The sequence below is a fragment of the Eupeodes corollae genome, chromosome 1, assembly GCF_945859685.1.
Source record: "Eupeodes corollae chromosome 1, idEupCoro1.1, whole genome shotgun sequence".
Lineage (NCBI taxonomy): Eukaryota > Metazoa > Arthropoda > Insecta > Diptera > Syrphidae > Eupeodes > Eupeodes corollae.
This window is the reverse complement of record NC_079147.1, coordinates 8,971,642-8,990,355: the sequence shown is the minus strand read 5'-3', so window position 1 is coordinate 8,990,355 and position 18,714 is coordinate 8,971,642. Positions and strand designations below refer to the sequence as shown.

General features: G+C 35.0%; 4 protein-coding genes across 4 annotated transcripts; 2 read left to right on the top strand and 2 right to left on the bottom strand.

The window, feature by feature from the left end:
• Window positions 1-5,806: 5,806 nt before the first annotated feature.
• LOC129938757 (39S ribosomal protein L11, mitochondrial) lies at window positions 5,807-6,616 on the top strand. Its single transcript, XM_056046489.1, has 3 exons — window positions 5,807-6,037; window positions 6,103-6,387; window positions 6,446-6,616. Exons 1-3 carry the CDS (start codon window positions 5,903-5,905, stop codon window positions 6,614-6,616), a joined length of 591 nt encoding a protein of 196 aa, XP_055902464.1. The 5' UTR covers window positions 5,807-5,902.
• Window positions 6,617-7,630, bottom strand: LOC129938756 (ribosomal RNA processing protein 36 homolog). The gene is made up of 3 exons (XM_056046488.1): window positions 7,426-7,630; window positions 6,846-7,377; window positions 6,617-6,784 (listed from the first exon to the last, which is right to left on the bottom strand). The coding sequence occupies exons 1-3, from the start codon at window positions 7,519-7,521 to the stop codon at window positions 6,654-6,656; spliced, it is 759 nt and encodes a 252-aa protein (XP_055902463.1). The 5' UTR covers window positions 7,522-7,630; the 3' UTR covers window positions 6,617-6,653.
• Window positions 7,631-9,489: 1,859 nt separating this feature from the next.
• Window positions 9,490-10,417, top strand: LOC129941129 (splicing regulator SDE2). The gene is made up of 2 exons (XM_056049681.1): window positions 9,490-9,692; window positions 9,754-10,417. Exons 1-2 carry the CDS (start codon window positions 9,600-9,602, stop codon window positions 10,354-10,356), a joined length of 696 nt encoding a protein of 231 aa, XP_055905656.1. The 5' UTR covers window positions 9,490-9,599; the 3' UTR covers window positions 10,357-10,417.
• Window positions 10,418-10,507: 90 nt separating this feature from the next.
• On the bottom strand, window positions 10,508-12,120 carry LOC129941128 (beclin-1-like protein). The gene is made up of 3 exons (XM_056049680.1): window positions 11,873-12,120; window positions 10,764-11,808; window positions 10,508-10,701 (listed from the first exon to the last, which is right to left on the bottom strand). The coding sequence occupies exons 1-3, from the start codon at window positions 11,982-11,984 to the stop codon at window positions 10,596-10,598; spliced, it is 1,263 nt and encodes a 420-aa protein (XP_055905655.1). The 5' UTR covers window positions 11,985-12,120; the 3' UTR covers window positions 10,508-10,595.
• Window positions 12,121-18,714: the final 6,594 nt, after the last annotated feature.

The following is an 18,714-nucleotide window of genomic DNA, read 5'->3' as shown; positions in this document are numbered from 1 at the left end:
GTGTTTTACATAAAAGAAAACCGGTACGTGACTGTTTACCTCCGCCGGTTTACCTCTGCCAGTTTACCACCGCCGGTTTACCTCTGAGAGTTTACCTCCGCCGGTTTACCTCTGCCAGTTTACTTCTGGACAGTTTACCTCCGCCGGTTTACCTCTAGACGGCTTACCTCCAGAGCAGGTAAAGTAGTTTGAAATGTAGCTTATTTTGCTCAAAGGTTGCTTCTTTGGTAGTGCAAGGCCCAATCGTACTGCTTTTGGCGTTTTATATTATAGTGCCACTCGGCAGAGAATTTATTTATTTTAAACAATTTTTACTAAACCTACTGGGCTGAAATTTACTTACTTTTTTAGAGGATAGAGGACTGTCCTTACAAGACAAAAAAACACAAAAACTTACTTAAATATTAAATGATTATTTTGCTTTATAAAAAAAACGTTGTGGAAGTGTCATAATTCAAAGTGTAAACTGTCCAGAGGTAAACTGGCAGAGGTAAACCGGCGGAGTTGAACTGTCCCGCTTCGAAAGAAAACAGCTGACCAAAATAGCTCGGTCAAAAAAGAAATCTAAAGGTTTCAAATTTGTATATTTGTTGGAAAAAATTTGATGAATTATTAAAATTATCCATTAAAAATCTATTCTAATTTTGGATCTCGAAATCTAAATTTGTTTGTTTACAGTTAAATATTGTTTGACAATTTAAAGTTTTACTCAGCAAAAGAACTGCAGATTTAAAATAGTAAAATTAAAAAGTGTAAAGCGAGTGGCGTAAAATTTTTAAAAAAAATTTAATATATGTTCATTACTAAAGTGTATTTCTATTTAATACAGATTTTGTCATTATATTCCTTTCCTAAAAACTAAAAAGAATATTTTTTCAATTATCAAGGAAATTATACAAACAATGCTTGGAAAACCATCGAGTTTGCTGCCGTTTTTTGTGCCTGTTCCCAATTCGGCGGCAAAAGTTATTATAAGTTTTTACCAACTATCTCAATTTAGATACATAAATCGATCAATAAGATATCTAAAAATTCACATATTTTGGCATATTTCTATTTTCAGTATTTGTCCAAAAGCTTGAGGACTAAATAGACGAACAGAAAAACTCCATCTCTTCCATTGTGGGGGATTTGATTTTTTTTTTCACTGTCACAGCATAACCTCCATAGAACATAAATTCTTCAAGTAATGAACAATTAACATTTCCATTTTATTTTATAGATATGTTTTATTATAAATAACACCCAAAACAGAACATTTTTCGGAAAATGCATTGTTTCTTGGAAGAACTGCGTACTTAGCTCTTAGTAAAATATTGATGCAATTAAATGAATTCTATTTAAGCAATTATTTTTTAAAGAAACAATGCATTTAAATTTATTTCGTGAACCTATTTAAAAAGATTAAATAAAGATTAAGATTTTTTATCTTTGACAGAAAAGCTGACTGATCGTGTTCCAACTGATGCCATCAGTTAAAAAATTGTGCCCACAACGTTGTGACGAGAGTTTGTGGGCAAGAGAGGAGATGCTCATGACAGAAATTGAATTTTCTGCTTGAGCAGTACAGTTCCTTTCTCATTTCGTTCCGAAATTCTCAATATTTTCTGTTCGTCGATGCGAGAGGTACATTTGTTTTGCTCTTCGACTTTGTACGCATAGTATATACATATTTATAAATAACAGTTGAATTTAATTTTGAAAATTTCGGTACTTGCAAAGTAAAAGTGTTTAAATATTTTATTAATGTAAGTATATTTGAACGACAAATGTTAATTCGTTGTTTTTTTTAATAAAATTTAATAATCTTAAATTTTTATTTTAGAGAAATGTCGATGTGGACGAAAGAACAGACAAAAAATTTAATTGAAGCATTTGGGGACTACCCCAATTTATACAATGCAAAGCATAGATTGTATACTAATGGAATGGAGCGAGACAAAAGTTTTCAAGATCTTTTTCAAAGAATCAAAGTTTACAAGCCGAATGTAACTATAAAGGAAATTAAATTAAAATTGAGAACCATAAAGTCTTAATACTGTAAAGAAAAATCCTTAGTGGTTAGTTCAAAGAGAAGTGGAGCAGGAATAGAAGAGGTGTACGTTCCTAAACTATGGTGCTTTGACCAACTGCACTACTTGCATGATTTAAATGACGAAACATGCGGAGTTTCTGTAAGTAAAAAATTGTGTAGAATATAAGTTAGTACGTATGTATGTACATTACATTTAAATAACTTCAAATGTTTTCACAGAACATCAGTTCAGATTCCCAGTTCGATGACGTGCCCTCTACTAGTAGGGATAGTTTTAGTTCCTCAACACCCTATTAGAAGGGTAACTTAAAAATTGTTTTTCTTTTTTTTTAATAAATACGTTTTTTTTAATTTCTGTAGGCCAAAGGAAAAGAAAACACACTGATATCTTTGGCAAATTGGGACAATGGCTGCTGCAACAACCATATTAAACGAGATGAAACGCAAACAATCTCGGGAATCAAAGCTGCGTCCATTTTTTAGTATGGTTGAAATGGAAATGTTAAGTCTTCCTGAAAAACTGCAGGACGAGACCAAGTGGATTATTTTGGATGTCATAAAGGATGCGCAGTCAAAAAAAATATGACAAGGAATACGAAAATCATACCCTTTCGACGATGTTTCAACCAGATCTAGTAGGTGTCAATTTTAATTTTATTTATATATATTTTCATATAATCCATAATCTTTTATTTAGGATCAAGAATTTACTTCCTCAGAAGAAACATCCAATCCTAATTTGTTGGAGCAAGCCATGGAAGGTCTTTTTAACGAAGAAAACTGATTTTAAAGTGAAAACAAAGTTTTATTCTTTTTAGTTTCTACTTTTTTACTTTTATTATTATTATTCTTAAGTACTTATAGACTGAGATATTATTGTTTGTTATTAATTTATTGACACTAAGAACTAATAGACTGAGATATTATTGTTTGTTATTAATTTATTGTCACTAAGAACTAATAGACTGAGATATTATTGTTTGTTATTAATTTATTATCATTAAGAACTAATAGACTAAGATATTAATGTTTGTTATTATTAATTTATTATCATTAAGAACTTATAGCCTAAGATAATGAATGTTTAAATAGGAAGTTTAAGAAAAGAGTTAATTTTGTAATGAAAAATGAAAAAAATAAAATTTTAAAAATATTTAAACTTTTTTTTATTTTAAATATATTGGTACTGCCATGGTAGTTCGCCTTCATTTTGGAAATAATCCGCAAATGTGTCACGAATAGAGGATGCCAGTTTTTGTGGATTTCTTGCAGTGTTAGGAGCAGTTTCTTGTTGTTCTCCACTTCTTTAAACAGCAGAAGGAAATTCGGAATTTCCGTTTTTTGTCAACAAAAAGTTATGAAGAAGGCAGCATGTTCTGACTATCTCTTGCACTTTTTAAGGTCTTAAGTGAATTTCCGTTTGGAAAACACGAAATCGGTTGGCTAACATTCCGAAGGCGTGCTCAATCGTTTGCCTTCCGTGGCTCAAACGAAAATTTAATATTTGTTTACTTTCTTCCTTGCTGTTGTAGGGATATGGTTTAAGAACATGCTTTTCAAGCGCAAAAGCATCATCGCCAATGATAACATAAGGTAATTTTTTTTTGTTACCTATCACTTTATCTGGTGGAAAATACTGATGCGCTTGGTTGAGAACGCCTGCGTCATTTATTCTGCCATTGCAGCCTATATCTATATATGTAAATTTATAAGTTGCATCACACATGGCCAAAACTACGATGCTATTAAAACTTTTATAATTATAATAATAGGCACCGTCTGTTTTTGCAGCTCTGAAAGCTATATGCTTGCCATATAAGGCACCTAGACATAGAGGAAACTGCCACTTGTTTGGTGATTTCTTCCCATTGTCGGACTGTTGATGGGAACTGCAAATATTTTTGAATAACAATATTTAAAACCTATTTGATTGAATAACAATCTAATCAATGCTTATTTCAAGATATTTATTCCTCAAGCCATCTATATTGCCTTGCAGCAAGCTTTCATGACGTTGGAAATATGGGACCGAGATAATCGGGTTTGGAAATCCAAACTTCGAAAAGTTTCCCCCGTAGCCAAAAATCGAAGGACCATCACTAAAGATCCCTCCGCAGGAATAGCTTCTCGCATAACAGAATTCCTTTTTTGAATTGAGTTCTGCACTATGCATAAAGGTTCTTTAAAAGAATCCTCGTTCATACGAAGATAACGCCTGTACGCGTTCTTATCTTTTAAGCGTAGTTCGTCATTTAAAAGTTTAAAAGAACTTTTTGTATTCCTGCGGAGCCTCCAAGGTTTTGACCATTCCCTTGTCTTTTTCTTTTTTTCCCTTTTCTTCATTTAGCAGGAATAAAACATTTGCTGCTGCGAATATTGCAGTTAAACAAATAATTTCATTATTTGTATTCATTTCAATCTATAAAATTCTACACATCTATATTCTATAATTCTATATCTTGTAAAAAGCAGACAAAATCATGTGTACTGTGTATGTCGGTAGTTGTTTCAATTTCTTCGTTCCACAACACAAAATGGAAAACGGGTCATGAGTAGTCACAACACATGTAGACACATAGTGTTGTGAGCACATCGTTGTGGGCACAACGCGTATAGACAGGCACTAACAAAATTTGAGGCATGTAGCCTGTTTTTTTTAGGTTCTGTTTTACAAGGTAAAAGTTAGGTTTGGTGTCATTGTTTTACTAGCTATGGACTATTGGCAGCCAACCAAAGTGTTGATGTCATCTACTTAATATAATGCTAGGTTCATTGAAAATATGAAGAAAACTTTTGGAATTTGATTTTTTTATTTTGATTATTTTTTCAAATTTTATAATAATAGAAGCCCTTTGTTATTTTAAAAAAGAAAGATAACTGAGGCAAAGGAACAAGAGTTGAAGTTTAAAAATCAATTATAATTTGGTTCACCAAATTTACACAAACATATGTTCGTAAAGATGTGGAACTACCTTGAAAGGAACTTTCGTAGGCGAATGAATATTAAATCCTTACGTAAGCGAAGTATGGGTTTCACAACCATCCTTCTCATAAACTTATGTAGGTATTTGGTAACTACTTGTTAGTTATTCCAATTTCCGAGTGTTCTAAAGATTTTGACAAATGAAAGTGGAGATTGATAAAAAAAACTAATAATCGTTCACTGTCCGAGGTATTTGGTTTTATTTTATTACTTCTGTAATAGTAATTAGATAGGGATCTGATTTATACTTATTGCCTGCCATTTTTTGTGGTGAAAATTTCTCTTGAAATACTGGATTTCTAGGTGGCTTCATAATGCCTTTAAAAATCTTTCAATTTTATTTTGTAAGGTATCAAAAAGAACATGCATTTTGATTAAATAGGTACTTTAGAACAACATTGCATATAGACCAACAGTTTTTACGTTTTTAACGTTAAGTTATCTGTGAATTGGGTATTTCAACCATCCGATAGATAAGGTTCCAAGTACCTTGCCTTAATATATATTGTGAAATAGACCCTTATTGATATAAGTTTACATATTCCATCAGTAAAACATTTCAGATTCAATATTTACCGATGGATTTTATCGTTTATACAACTGTGCCCTATTATAAAAGGATCAATATCAATTAATACAAAAATAAAAATAAAATTTCAACAAGAATTTCCAGCAACTCATTTTAGTTCTCAATTGGAAGTTTGCAATATTTTCCATCATTTTGGAGAAGGAATGCATTTCCGAACTTGCCCAATTTATTTGACACTTGAAAAAAAAATACCAAAAACAAATGTCAAAACTTGAACGAAGAAAAAGGAAGAGAACATTAATTTCATAACCAAAATAACCACAAGTTCATTATTTTAATTTAAAAAACCGAAAAAATGTCTAAAGCAGCCGGAAAATTAAAATCGATGAAGAAGTTCGTCGAGAAAATAACCCACACAACTAAGTTGAGGACTAATATCCCAGCTGGCATGGCTGCAGCGGGTCCTCCACTAGGACCAATGCTGGGTCAGGTAACCCCCGTGATAACTTTCTGCCCAGTGCCATGCATCTTAAAAACCTTTTCTTTTAAAAACAGCGATCAATTAATATAGCGGCCTTTTGTAAGGACTTCAATGAACGTACCAAAGACATAAAAGAAGGAATACCACTCCCATGTCGAGTATGGGTAAATAGCGACCGAAGCTATGAACTTGTCATCCATTCACCACCAGCTACCTTCTTCCTAAAACAAGCCGCCGGCGTCCCACGGGGGGCAATGTATCCGGGTAAGGAGCTCTCGGGCAAAATAACCTTAAAACATTTATACGAAATTGCGGCAATCAAAATACAGGACCCTCCAAACGCTCTGAAAACAATGCAAGTAAGTAAAACATTGCTCCACTTTGCCAATGAAGTCCGAATCAAATTTTAAATTCTAGCAAATGTGCGAACAACTAGTTGGAATAGCAAGAACTTGTGGGATACAAGTTGTTAAGGATTTAAACGCTGACGAATACAAAGAATTCCTAGAAGAACGACAAAAAGTAGTCGAAGAACAGAAAAAGGAACTCCAAGAAAAACGTGATGCGAAAATGTTGAGAACTGGTTAATTGTGTTTGGAAGATTTAATAGTAAAATAAAAAAAACTTAATCAAAACTAAATTTCTTTCTGTCCTTGGCAGCATTCTTCTTTCGTTTCTTTTCCAAGTGCTTAGCTAGTCCACCAGATGACTTCAATTCGACGAACTTCTTCACAAGCTCTTTAGCCCTTTGTTCCTCTGAAAATAGAAATAGAAAATCACTTCTGCATCTAAAAGAACATGAATAAATATTCCTTACTTTTAGTTGCAAAATGAGGCTGTTTTCCCTCTTGTTGGGCCTTTTGGATGTCCTTCTGTTCTTCCTTCAGAATATTTTGCTTTGTTTCCCACCGAGTTTCTTCGACGTTTTTGTTTTTCAGTCGTTGCATGACGAACTTTATATTCTGACGTTCTTCTTCTGATTTTGTTGTCTGAAGCTTCTTTGTAAGATCTTCGATTTCCTTTTCTCGAAGCTCTCTTAAGAATTTGTAGTTTTCTTTGAACTTATTCGGATCGTAATCACCGCTTTTGCCATCGAATCGAGGATCTCGTATTGTTTGCTGGTTCTTTTTGCTTGTTTTCGGGACTCCACCTAGGAATGGAACTTGTCTCCTAGAAGATTGTTCTCTTGGTCGATTTTTGTTGAGGCGTTTGAAATCGGTCGGCTTCTTTTTGAGTTTGGAAGATGTTTCACCAAGGACAGCTTCTTTGTAGACTTTTGCACCTAGCTGCTCTTTGAGTTTCATCAATTGCTCAAATGACATTGTACTCAGATCATTTTTGATTGCACTCTAGAATGTGGTTAGTTAGCTGAGTTCTTGATTTTTGATTGTACTCACTCGATCAGTATTATCGTCTTCCGACTCGGATGGATTCTGAGACTCATCGTCAGAAGTGTTTTCATCTAGGGGATTAGAATCTTCGGATGAACTCATGATGAAAGTTTTGTGTTAAGCTAAAATAAGAGTATTGCGATGCTCCCAATTTCTTGTCAGCTCGTGTTTTGGCATTTGGTCCAAATTTCGACAGAACACATTTGTAAACGACAACCACATACCATAATTGAGTAGATAAAAAACAACCAAACGTCATAATTTCCAATACAGATTGGGTGAGTTTGAGGCTCAGTCTTCATTCGGATAAATTGACCGCGTTCGTGCAGCTAACAGAGCCAACATTCAGCTGATTTACAACCAATTAATCACTTCTAAATAGTTGTTTGCAGAATGGGAAGTTCGGATAGTTTTTATTTATGGTTCAGAATTTTGAACTGCGTTGACATTGCTGTGCAGTAAACTTTGTCAATTCGTCATGAGTCTTTTAAAACCAGAAAAATAATTTCAAATTAAATTTAATAAAAAGAAAATTTGTTGGTGAAGTTAAAAGATTAGTCTATTCTACGATGTTAAGTGATAAACCTCATTTACCTTTAAACGGCTTTATTAATAAACAAAATTGTGGGAGCGAAAATAATCCTCAATACATTTACGAGATAAATTAATAAACGGTCTGTTTGTTGCAGTTTACACGTTGGTGTCATCATTGGCTGCGTTCAATCTCTGCTTGCCGTCTAACAACTATTTAACTAACTAAATAAATAAGGTGAAGCAACAGTCCGTTGAGAATTAGGGCTTAGTGACTTGCAACTCTTAACCATTATTGTGTGCGAGTACTGCTGTCAGGGATGGAGCGTTCGTACAGTTTTAAGCCGAATTCGAACGGCTAATTTAAGAAAGCACTTTTCATGACAAGATTTTGTCATTTCCTCACAAGAGGCAGTACCCGTGAAAAAACTTTAGATGGCACAGGAAGATATCCAACTTTTAGCATGACAGTCCAACGCTAACTTTTTCATTCAATAATTGAAGGAAACAATTTTTTGATGTCAATGTTACTTTTATAATTTTCTCTAGTTCCAGTTTTCTTAATTTTAATATTTTTTAAAACGATTAGTTTGCATTTTTCAATTTCTTTCAAAAACCTTTTGTAAGTTAATCAGTATTTAAATATACATATATTTTGGATCAGCTTCGTCGCGTATGTTAGGCAAATTTGGACCGCTTGAAAATGGCTTGGCCATGGATGGATAGCTTTGCATTCAATGCAAAACAGTGCTATATAAATGCGTTAAATATTTAACAGGTGCAAAAAATCTTGTTATTCTAATAGAATGCTATTTTAGCTTGAAAAGTGTTCTTAGCTTTCCATATTTAATTTAAATATTCTATTTGCCTCCTTTTCTAAATTTCGCAAAACTACTTAGATGGCTGTATAATTTGTATAGGAAACACACATTATTTTAAATACATTTTATAATGAAAGAAGTATATTTTAAATTGTTGACCATATTTTTACAAAATTATCTCTTGAAAAACATAAAAATTGCTCAATTTCTAATCTATTTTTGAACGTATTAGAAAAATGCGTAGACAAATGCAACACAACTTTTTCCAAATGTCGTGATGCTTTTCGAATCGTTTACATAAACAAAATATCAAAATGGAATTTATAATTCCAAAATATCAGTTTTTTAAACAATCTTATTTTTATACAAAATAATCGTCCAATGCAAACTGACCTTAAAGTATAATTGGCTGTAGTGTAATCAAAACATAACAAAAAGTAATATTAACTTTTCCACTTCCAGTTTATCTATCAAACGTCAAAAATTTAGAAAACATAGCAAAGGCAAAAAGGTAAAAAGCAACCAAAGCAAAAGCAATACAATACAAAAATGTGTTTTATAATTAAAACTAAAATTCATACAATCACATATTTATTTATACAAAATAGTCGTACAATGTTAACTTACCTTAAAATATAATTTCCTGTAGTTTAATCAAAGCATAAGAAAAAGTAATATACACTTTTCCAGTGTCAGCCTTCCAGTTACCCATCAAACGTCAAAAATTAAGAAAACAGACCAAAGTAAAAAGCAACCAAAGCAAAAGCAATACAATACAAAAATTTGTTTTATAAATAAAACTACAATTTATAAAATCGCTCGTAAAAGATGGTTCACTTCAATATTTGTGGACGAAAGAATGTAATTCATTGCAATGCAAAATCCTTAAAAGAACTGCAGCAAGAAATATTCAATGTCACAGTAAGTCCTTTAAGCTTCTTTGCAATTTTCACTATTCCTCAATTGAACCTTTGTTTTGCAGAACTTAAATCCAGAGCAATTCTACTTATTACAAAATGGTAAAATAATCACTCCAGATACGTACCATAATGACTCCACAGCCAACATAAACGTTCAGCTGCGCACTCTTGGTGGGAAAGGAGGATTCGGTTCTATGCTACGAGCCATCGGTGCACAAATCGAAAAAACAACCAACCGAGAAGCTTGTCGTGATCTCAGTGGTCGTAGGCTAAGAGACATCAACGAAGAAAAACGGCTAAAGGCATGGCTGGAAAAACAAAAAGACCGAGAAGCTGAAGCTGAGGCAAAAAAGAAGAAAAAAGTTGAAAAACTTCTACATGTCCCGAAGCATGAATTCAAAGACGAACAATACGAAGAAGCCAGATCGAAATTGACTGAAAAAGTGAACGATGCTGTGGAGGAGGGTTTAAAGAAAGAAGAAGAAAAACAAGTCGACAAACCAAACTTGAAACGAAAAGCCGAACCAACTGCTAAAGCTAAGAGTAAACAAAATTCACTGTGGTTAGGAGCAGACATTGATGGTTCATCGGGTTCTTCTTCAGACAGTGACGATTCAGAGACTGGTGACGGGCCCTCCACATCGAGTAAAATGATTAAAAAATAGCTTTTATGTACAAAATGCTTAATTATTCTTATAGACAATAAAAATCTTTATATGATTCAAACTTATGACTTAAAATTTTAGGTGTTAAGATCTTCTTTTCAGTTTTAGTCAAAGCTGGTAGTTCTTATTTGAGGAAGTCAACTTATCTAGATTGAAGATTAAAGTACTTTATTTTATTTATAAATAGGTAAACATATAACACACTATGTTAATTCAAGGTATCAACCTTCGTTCCATGGTCACTGAGTTGTAAACTGAGAAGAGACCCACGCTAAACCCCATTTCAAGTTCGTCAGCATGAACTTAAGAGCCTTCGTCCACTGTTCCTCTGAATTGAATTGTATTCTATCCAAAAATATTGCATTTTCGTTACTCCATCGATCACAAATTCTATAAATTATACTTACTTGATAGAATAGGAGTTTGCAGTTGATGGATCGATTATCTTTCCCTTCTCCATTTTGTATGGAAGGCAGAACTCAGTGTCACGCTTTTCGACTTCCTGTTGAAACTGAATGAGACATTCGAGGAATGCAACCATGGCTGCGTCGAATTTAGTGTCCCAGAAAAACTTGAATCCGCCAGTGCCATACAGAGGCAACTCGCGCCCCTCACCCAAGACTTCGACATACGAATGGCTACCGAACGGAACCAAACGATACTTCTCAAAACTCAAGCCTATCTTCCGTGCCAGCGCACAAAGTAACAGCACCGTCTGACCCCAGGCAGCATTTATCTCTGACCAATCTACCGAAGCCGAGGGCAATCTTCCCAAGCGGAAGTTATTAATCGTTCCAAAGTGCCCCGCATGCCAGATATGGAAGGCCACATTAAAGATATTCGTGTTTTGCAGTCTTTTCAGATGATGTTCGGCGTAGGAAATTTGGTTTTCCAAACTGCGTTTGTCATCTTCTGTTAGCATCAAGTCCCGTCTGTGTTTTGTGTATTCACGCCAGTAGCTAACTTCTTGTTCGGCCAACTTTGCCTTTTCGGCTTCTTCAGCCTTGATCTCAGCATTCAGAGTTGATTCTTTAACTTTTAACTTAGAAAGCTCTTCGAGCAGGTGTTTTTCTTTTGATTCCAAATCCGCCAATTCCTTTCTCAGTTCAGGGATATTTGGCTTCTCTTCGGATTTTTCCAACTTTTCCAAATAGCTCTTGTAATCTCTCCACTCGTTTTCTGCTATCTTCAGCTCCCGCTCCAAAAGTTCTAACATTGAATCGGTGCACTCATCACACAATGGATGATCGAATTCAGAATTTGATGACAAAGCATCAAAGAGTTGAGCCTTGGCCAGGAATTCAGCACTGAGTTTTTTATTTTCCTTCCCATCAGACACTAAAGTGAAGCCAGTACCATTTATTGAATCGCTCAAACGAAAAGGCGGAACAACATGATCGAAACCACTTTCATTCGGATCCATTTCATCGATGTTGGTTGCGTAAATTGGCACTTCGATTGGATTTAAAAGGAAATTCTAGATAAATCGTTTATTGGATTTGTAAATTTTACTTACATGATAATTCTGCCATTGCATGTTCATTGATGCTGTCGAGGCTGCCATCAATAATCAATGGCTTTTGGCACCTTTGACAGGCGAAGCTTACAGAGACCTTTTCATCAGCCATAGCTTCAAAGAGTATTTAGGCCTGCACACTTGAAGAAATTGAAAATTTTATAAATCTTATCAATTAATATTTTGGTTTTGGTAAAAGAACAAGGAAAATATGAAGCCAGGAGCAGAACAACAAAACGAAAGGTAAACAGCTGAGAGTGGCTGACAGCTATAACGTAACGTTATCGTTGTTTGTGATTTTAACAAAACAAACGTAACTTAAGCTTACAAATTAACCAGAGTCCTACATCAGCCAATCCTGTACTCAACAGTAGTCGATTATAAATCATAGAAGAATAATATGCGGATTTTTAGTTTTTGAATGAAACAAATTAAATCAGAGGTGGTTTTGGAAAACTGTGTATTGACAAAGTCCTCAATGAATTTTGATACCAAAGTAAATTTTCACAATTTGGAAGCGTTGTTTTCATTGACATACTATACATGGACTGCTAGTGGTGTGAATTTTCCATACAAAATTTGAATAAAAATGGTTCCACTTCAAATTAGCTACACTAGCCCTTTCAGGCACAGTGGCAAAAAAAGTTAAGAAATATTTAGCGACATCTGTTTGTATTTAGTTGAGATAAGCTTTTTCTGACATAGAAAGTACTCAAATTTTTGCTTTCACTGCTTAAAGGCCAACATTTTAAAATAATAAAGTTGAAATAAATAATTTAAATTCATAACTTTTTTTTATTAAATAAGAAATTGACAATTTGAAATTATAGCTACCATTGAAATCGATCAAGACGGTGTTTCCCTTTGATTTGAAATGAAAATTATATAATCACCTATCGGAAATCACAGAAAGAATTTGTTTTTTTGAGAAAAAAGTGTAATTGCGCATTTATTTTTCTCTACAACGGACGGAAATTCATTTTCCTGAACAGCTGATATTTTATGTTCAAAGGTGAAACGAATCGTTCCACTGATTTGTGTTCCAATTTCACACAATTCCAATGATAGATTTCTGTCAGTAAAATTTTTTATGTGGATTTCAATCGGGAAATTTTTTCAATGACAGAAATGTTTAAGGATAGCTATAAACGACCTGTCAAAAAATTCTAATGTTTGTTTTCAATAATGAAAACCAATGATAGCTATAACTGGCGCCTTATACAATGATTTGTTATTCTCGATTAAAGTTTTCGATGACTCCCATTTTTCTGTGAAATTGTTTTTAAGGAGTTCCTTAGCAGTTAGTAATGCATTTACCGTTTCTACCTTGAGTGAATTTCTTTTTTTATCTTTTATAAGGCTTATATCTGAAAATTTTCTTTCTGCTGTTGCACTGTTATTGGGGCATTATATTTTAAATTTTGGTTTTTATTGCAAACCAAATACAAATTTCTTTTATTTTGGGGAGTAGTTTTCGTCCGTGGGTAGAGTAGCAGTTGACTCTGGAAATAGTGAAATAATACTATAGTAGCAAAAACGATGTGAGTCGATGTGAGTATTAAATGTTACACAATTTTTCCGCATAGCCCTCTTTGCGCTTGTGTTTTGTCCGTTAAAAGTGGAACCATCGTGAAGTTGGCTACTAGCAGTCCATGTATAGTATGTCAATGAGTCCATGTACAGTATGTCAATGGTTGTTTTAATTTTAAATGATTCATGATTGTCAATACAACCTAACTGAACATATATATCAAAACATTTTGACATTCTCAACTGTCAAACCATGTCAAACTATCATCAAAACTTCTTTTATGGTCCTTCTCTTAAATTTATTGTTTAAGGTTTCAATAAGTTCTTATTTTTCCAAATAAAATTTTGATGGGAGATGGAAATATCGTTATTAATTTAAATTTATATTTGATAAGATCACGACTATTTTTTAAACTATTTGTTTTTGGTATTGGTAAGAATTTAAACTCCGTGGTGGTGAACATTTTCATACCTGGAAATTCTCGCAATGCAAAATATTTTAGAGAATAATGAACTACAAGAGACAATTTCAAATCCTGTAATGGAAAACATTACGGCAAAGCTTCACAAAGCAAAAGCTAAAATTGTTTTATCTACTGATGAATCACACTATGTACATATGTGTACATGTTAAAAATGAAATGAGAGCTTCTAAAATTTTAAAGAAAGTAAAGTGTTATGATAATGATTACAAAAACTCATGACATAACAAAATGTAAATCAAATCTTCGGTACAGCGATTAGGTGAAATATTACTTGCTGGACTTTATGACGATCGTGGGAACCAACAGATAAACGGTTTAAAGTCGTACAAATGTAACTGGTGAGGCAATATTGACTTAGCTCTTAGATTGTTATAAAAAAAACTAAAGACGAAAATGCATTTTCTGATAAAAAAGAAGCCCACTAAACACTTTTCCTTAAAAACAAATTTTAATTATTATGAGTGTGGAAAGAAAGAACATGAAGTCAGCGATGTGTTGCAAGCTCCTCAGCTTTCTTTAAACTTACGATCTGTTGCACAAAAAGTTAAATATGGCTGTTGGTTAAAGTTAAATCTTGTGGTGGAGATTACGAAATTTAATATTTTAATATAACTTTTTACAAAAAAAAATCTTCAAATTTATCTGATTATCTATAAATGGAAAATATTTGTATGCTAATTCTTAGTGAAATGTTAGGTCCCTTAACAGACCACGTGCGGCCGAAGAATTAGCGGAGGCCCTAGACCGCTATAAAGCAGATATCACCGCCATCCAGGAAATAAGATGGGATGGGCCGGGCAAAAAGAGGATGAAAAACTGTGATATTTACAATGGTGGCTGCTACCACGAAAACCAACAGCGCTTATTTGGATGCGGCTTCGTCAGTATAGCCAGACTTAGGCAACAAGTCTTGAGCTATAGGTGCATCAATGAGCGCCTTCTGACCATAAGCATCAAGGTTAAATTCGGCAACATTAGTCTGATATGCGCGCACGCCCCCACAGAAGAGAAAGACGACAACACCAAAGATATGTTCTTCGAGCTCCTAGATAGAACATATGAGCAGTGTCCTAGCTACGGTATTAAAATAGTCCTGGGCAATTTTAATGCCAAGCTAGGAAGGGAAGACATCTTTGGTGAAATAATCGGGAAGAACAGCCTGAACGACAACGGATTCAGGCTCATAGACTTTGCTGCGGGGCGAAACGTCATCATAGCCAGTACGCGTTTTCCACACCTCAACAAAGGAACTTGTACTTCTCCAGATCAATCTACCAGACACGCTTCTAGCATTATGGATGTACGAACTTTCCGAGGAGCTAACATCGACTCGGACCACTACCTCGTTGTAGCCAAGGTAGCACTTCGGATCTCCAGACCCAAGGCAAAACAGGGAGGTACTGGGAGAAGGTACAACGTCGAACGGCTACAATCACCAGAGATCGCCAAATCCTTTTACGACCGAGTTACAAGTAACCTCTCTCGAAGTTCTCTGCCTCCAACACAATGTATCGAAAACCAGTGGCAACATTGCCAAGATGCAATCAGAGAACCTCCTCTGAAGTGCTGGGTTTCAACAGCCACTAACAAGGAACCCCTGGTTTGATGAGGAATGTCGGCAGGTAAATGCAGCCAAACAACAAGCACGCAAAGCGTCGCTGCATAAACGGACGAGAGCTGCTCATGAGCTTTATGAGCAGAAGAGGCGAGGGGAACACCGAACAACGAAGGAAAAAGATGTTGAAAGGTTTAAAAGCAGGAATGAAGTTCGAAAGTTTTATGAACAGGTGAAAAGAAATTCACAGGTACATAAACCTAGAACCGAAGGCTGCTAAGACGAAAGTGGAAACATCATAGTGGAACCGCAGTCAATGCTGAGGATATGGAAGGACCACTTCTGCAGACTGTATAACGCCAACGACGAACTGAATTCCGCTGTCAGGCAGGATGATCCATTCAACATAGACGACGAAAGCCAACAATCCCGTCCTCCCGACTTAGACCAAGTAAAGATTTCCATATCTAAGTTGAAGTCTAATAAAGCCGCTCTAGTGGATGGCTTGAATGCCGAGCTCTTTAATGCAGCTGGACATAAGCTGGTTATGAGCATGTACCAACTTATCTGTAAGATATGGTCGGAAGAAAGCATGCCCTATGAATAGAACCTCAGAATTGTTTGCCCGATCCTGAAAAAAGGAGACCCTCTAAACTGCACCAACTATAGAGGAATCAGTCTACTTAACATCGCCTATAAAATCTTCTCTGCCGTAATATGTGAACGTCTAAAGCCCATCGTCAACAACCTGATAGGTCCTTATCAGTGTGGTTTTAGACCAGGAAAGTCCACAGTCGATCAAATATTCACATTACGGCAGATCCTGGAAAAAAACCCAAGAACATCAAATCGACACCCACCATCTTTTCATCGATTTCAAGGCCGAATATGACAGCATCTACAGAGACGAGCTGTATAGAGCCATGTCTAGTTTTGGCATCCCTGCCAAACTCGTCCGTTTGTGCAGGATGACCATGGAGAATTCACGCTGCTCAATAAAGGTTGGAAACAACTTAACATAACTTTTCGACGTCAAAAAAGGTTTTAGACAAGGTGATGCGCTTTCATGTGATTTTTTTAACATCGTGCTTGAAAGAATAGTGCAGAGCTCACACGTCAACACTAGAGGCACTATCTTACAAACGTCTGTCCAATTAGCATATGCCAGGCTGATGACATTGACATAATCGGAAGAACTCGGCGTGATGTCAATGGGGCTTTTGTGAGTATTTAGGAAGAGGCGACAAAAATGGGTTTAACGGTTAATAAGGGAAAAACAAAGTACATGCTGTCGTCTAGAAAGGACATACAACACCGACGTTTTGGTCAAAACGTCACATTCGATAGACGTTACTTTGAGGTAGTCAAGGACTTCGTCTACCTAGGCTCCGCTGTAAACGCAGAAAACAACACCAGCGCTGCGATCAAACGCAGAATAACTCTTGCTAACCGCTGTTTCTTTGGACTAAGAAAGCAATTGAGTGGTAAAGTCCTCTCTCGAGGGACCAAAGTGTTGCTATATAAGAGCCTTATCATCCCCGTCCTGCTATTCGGTCCAGAAGCATGGACCATGACAAAATCGGATGAAAGCACCTTGGGTCGCTTCGAGAGAAAAGTTCTTCTTGTGATCTACGCTCCCGTATGCATCGAAGGGGAGTGGAGGAGAAGATGGAACGACGAACTGTACGGGCTGTACAGCGACGTAGACTTAGCCAGAAGGGTAAAAGTCCAACGACTAAGATGGCTGGGTCACGTAGAGCGCATGGAAACTAATGCTCCGACCCGCAGTAGACAGCGCAGTAGAGAAAGACCGCAGATCAGGTGGCGCGCACAAGTGGAAGGTGACCTCACCCAACTTGGAGCGTGAAACTGGAGACATCTAGCGCTAGGGACCGAGCTAGATGGAGAAGTTTGTTGGGTAAGGCCCTAGCTCACACAGGACTGTACCGCCACCTTAAGTAAGTAAGTTTATCCTGTATAATAACGACTTAATTTTTTGAAATTTGCCCGAACTCTTACTTTGGACCGCTCTTACCCTTCCATAATAGATTTTTATTTTTACATTCATTGATAAGATTTTCACATTCAAATAACATTATTAAATAAAATTCAGTTTATTTTTTTCGTTAAGTTTTAAAAGAAACAAGTACATGAAATTGCTATTTATGTTTTGTTTACAGTCAGGTTCTTATGCGTTTTGGATTTTAGTTATGAAGTGACACGTAAGCAATAGTTGTAGAGGTTGTACGTAACACCTATACAGGTATAATGTGAATCCATAGGTTGAAAAAGTGATTCTAATAGACAACACATATTCTCTTTCTAGCCCGTTTCTTAAACTTGTACCTACCAAGTATTTATTCTTTTATGTAGGCGAAGGCAAGTAAATTATGTGTGAAACAACCTTATTCGTAGAGAATAATATTTTTAAATCATATGTAATACTTCTTGATAGACACTTGAAAATAGATTGTTGATTAAACATATAATATTCGTTAATCCTTTACAGCGTTAGAGCGGTTTTTTTAAATTAATTTTGTATCTATAAAATGTTTCATTTTTGTTCTAAAAATATATTTGATATGCAGTTGTTTAGCGATTGTAAATAAACGCTCAACATTTGAGTTTCGTAATAAAATTATTGAATCGTTTTTAAGATATAGAATTAAAAAAAAATCAATATTTTTTGAAAAATCCAAAAAATAAAAAATTGCTTTTTTAATAATCAAAAATTGTTAAAGAAATATAGAGCTTACTAAGAAAAAATTATTGAAATCAGTCCATAAGTTGCTGAGAAAATTAAAAAACAAAATAACGGTTCTATGAGCGGTACCTTTCCTGGGCAATACAAAAATACGTTTTTCTTATTAAAACAAGCCAAGTTACAAAATAAAATTTTAAGGAAATTAAAAATAATCTATCGGTTTGTTTTTGAGAAAAATCGAAATACCGTTTTTTGATCAAAAAAATTGTATACCGACACTGTAAGTTTTGATCTTTAAAAAAAATGAAAAAAAAAAACGCCTAACGCGAATCTGCTCAAAACCTTAACTTCCAAGTTTGAACTCAATCGACCCAATGGTGTAGGCTGTAGGAGCGTGGACAGACAGACAAAACAGACCGGACGGAATCGCAGGTCGCACTTTTTTCGACTTGTCTACAATCGTAATATCATGTTTGATTAAAATCTCGAGTTCACAATTTTGCACGAATGCAAAACTTGCCATATAGTTCCTATATGTCGCAAGTTAAAAATGAATGAATGAATGCTA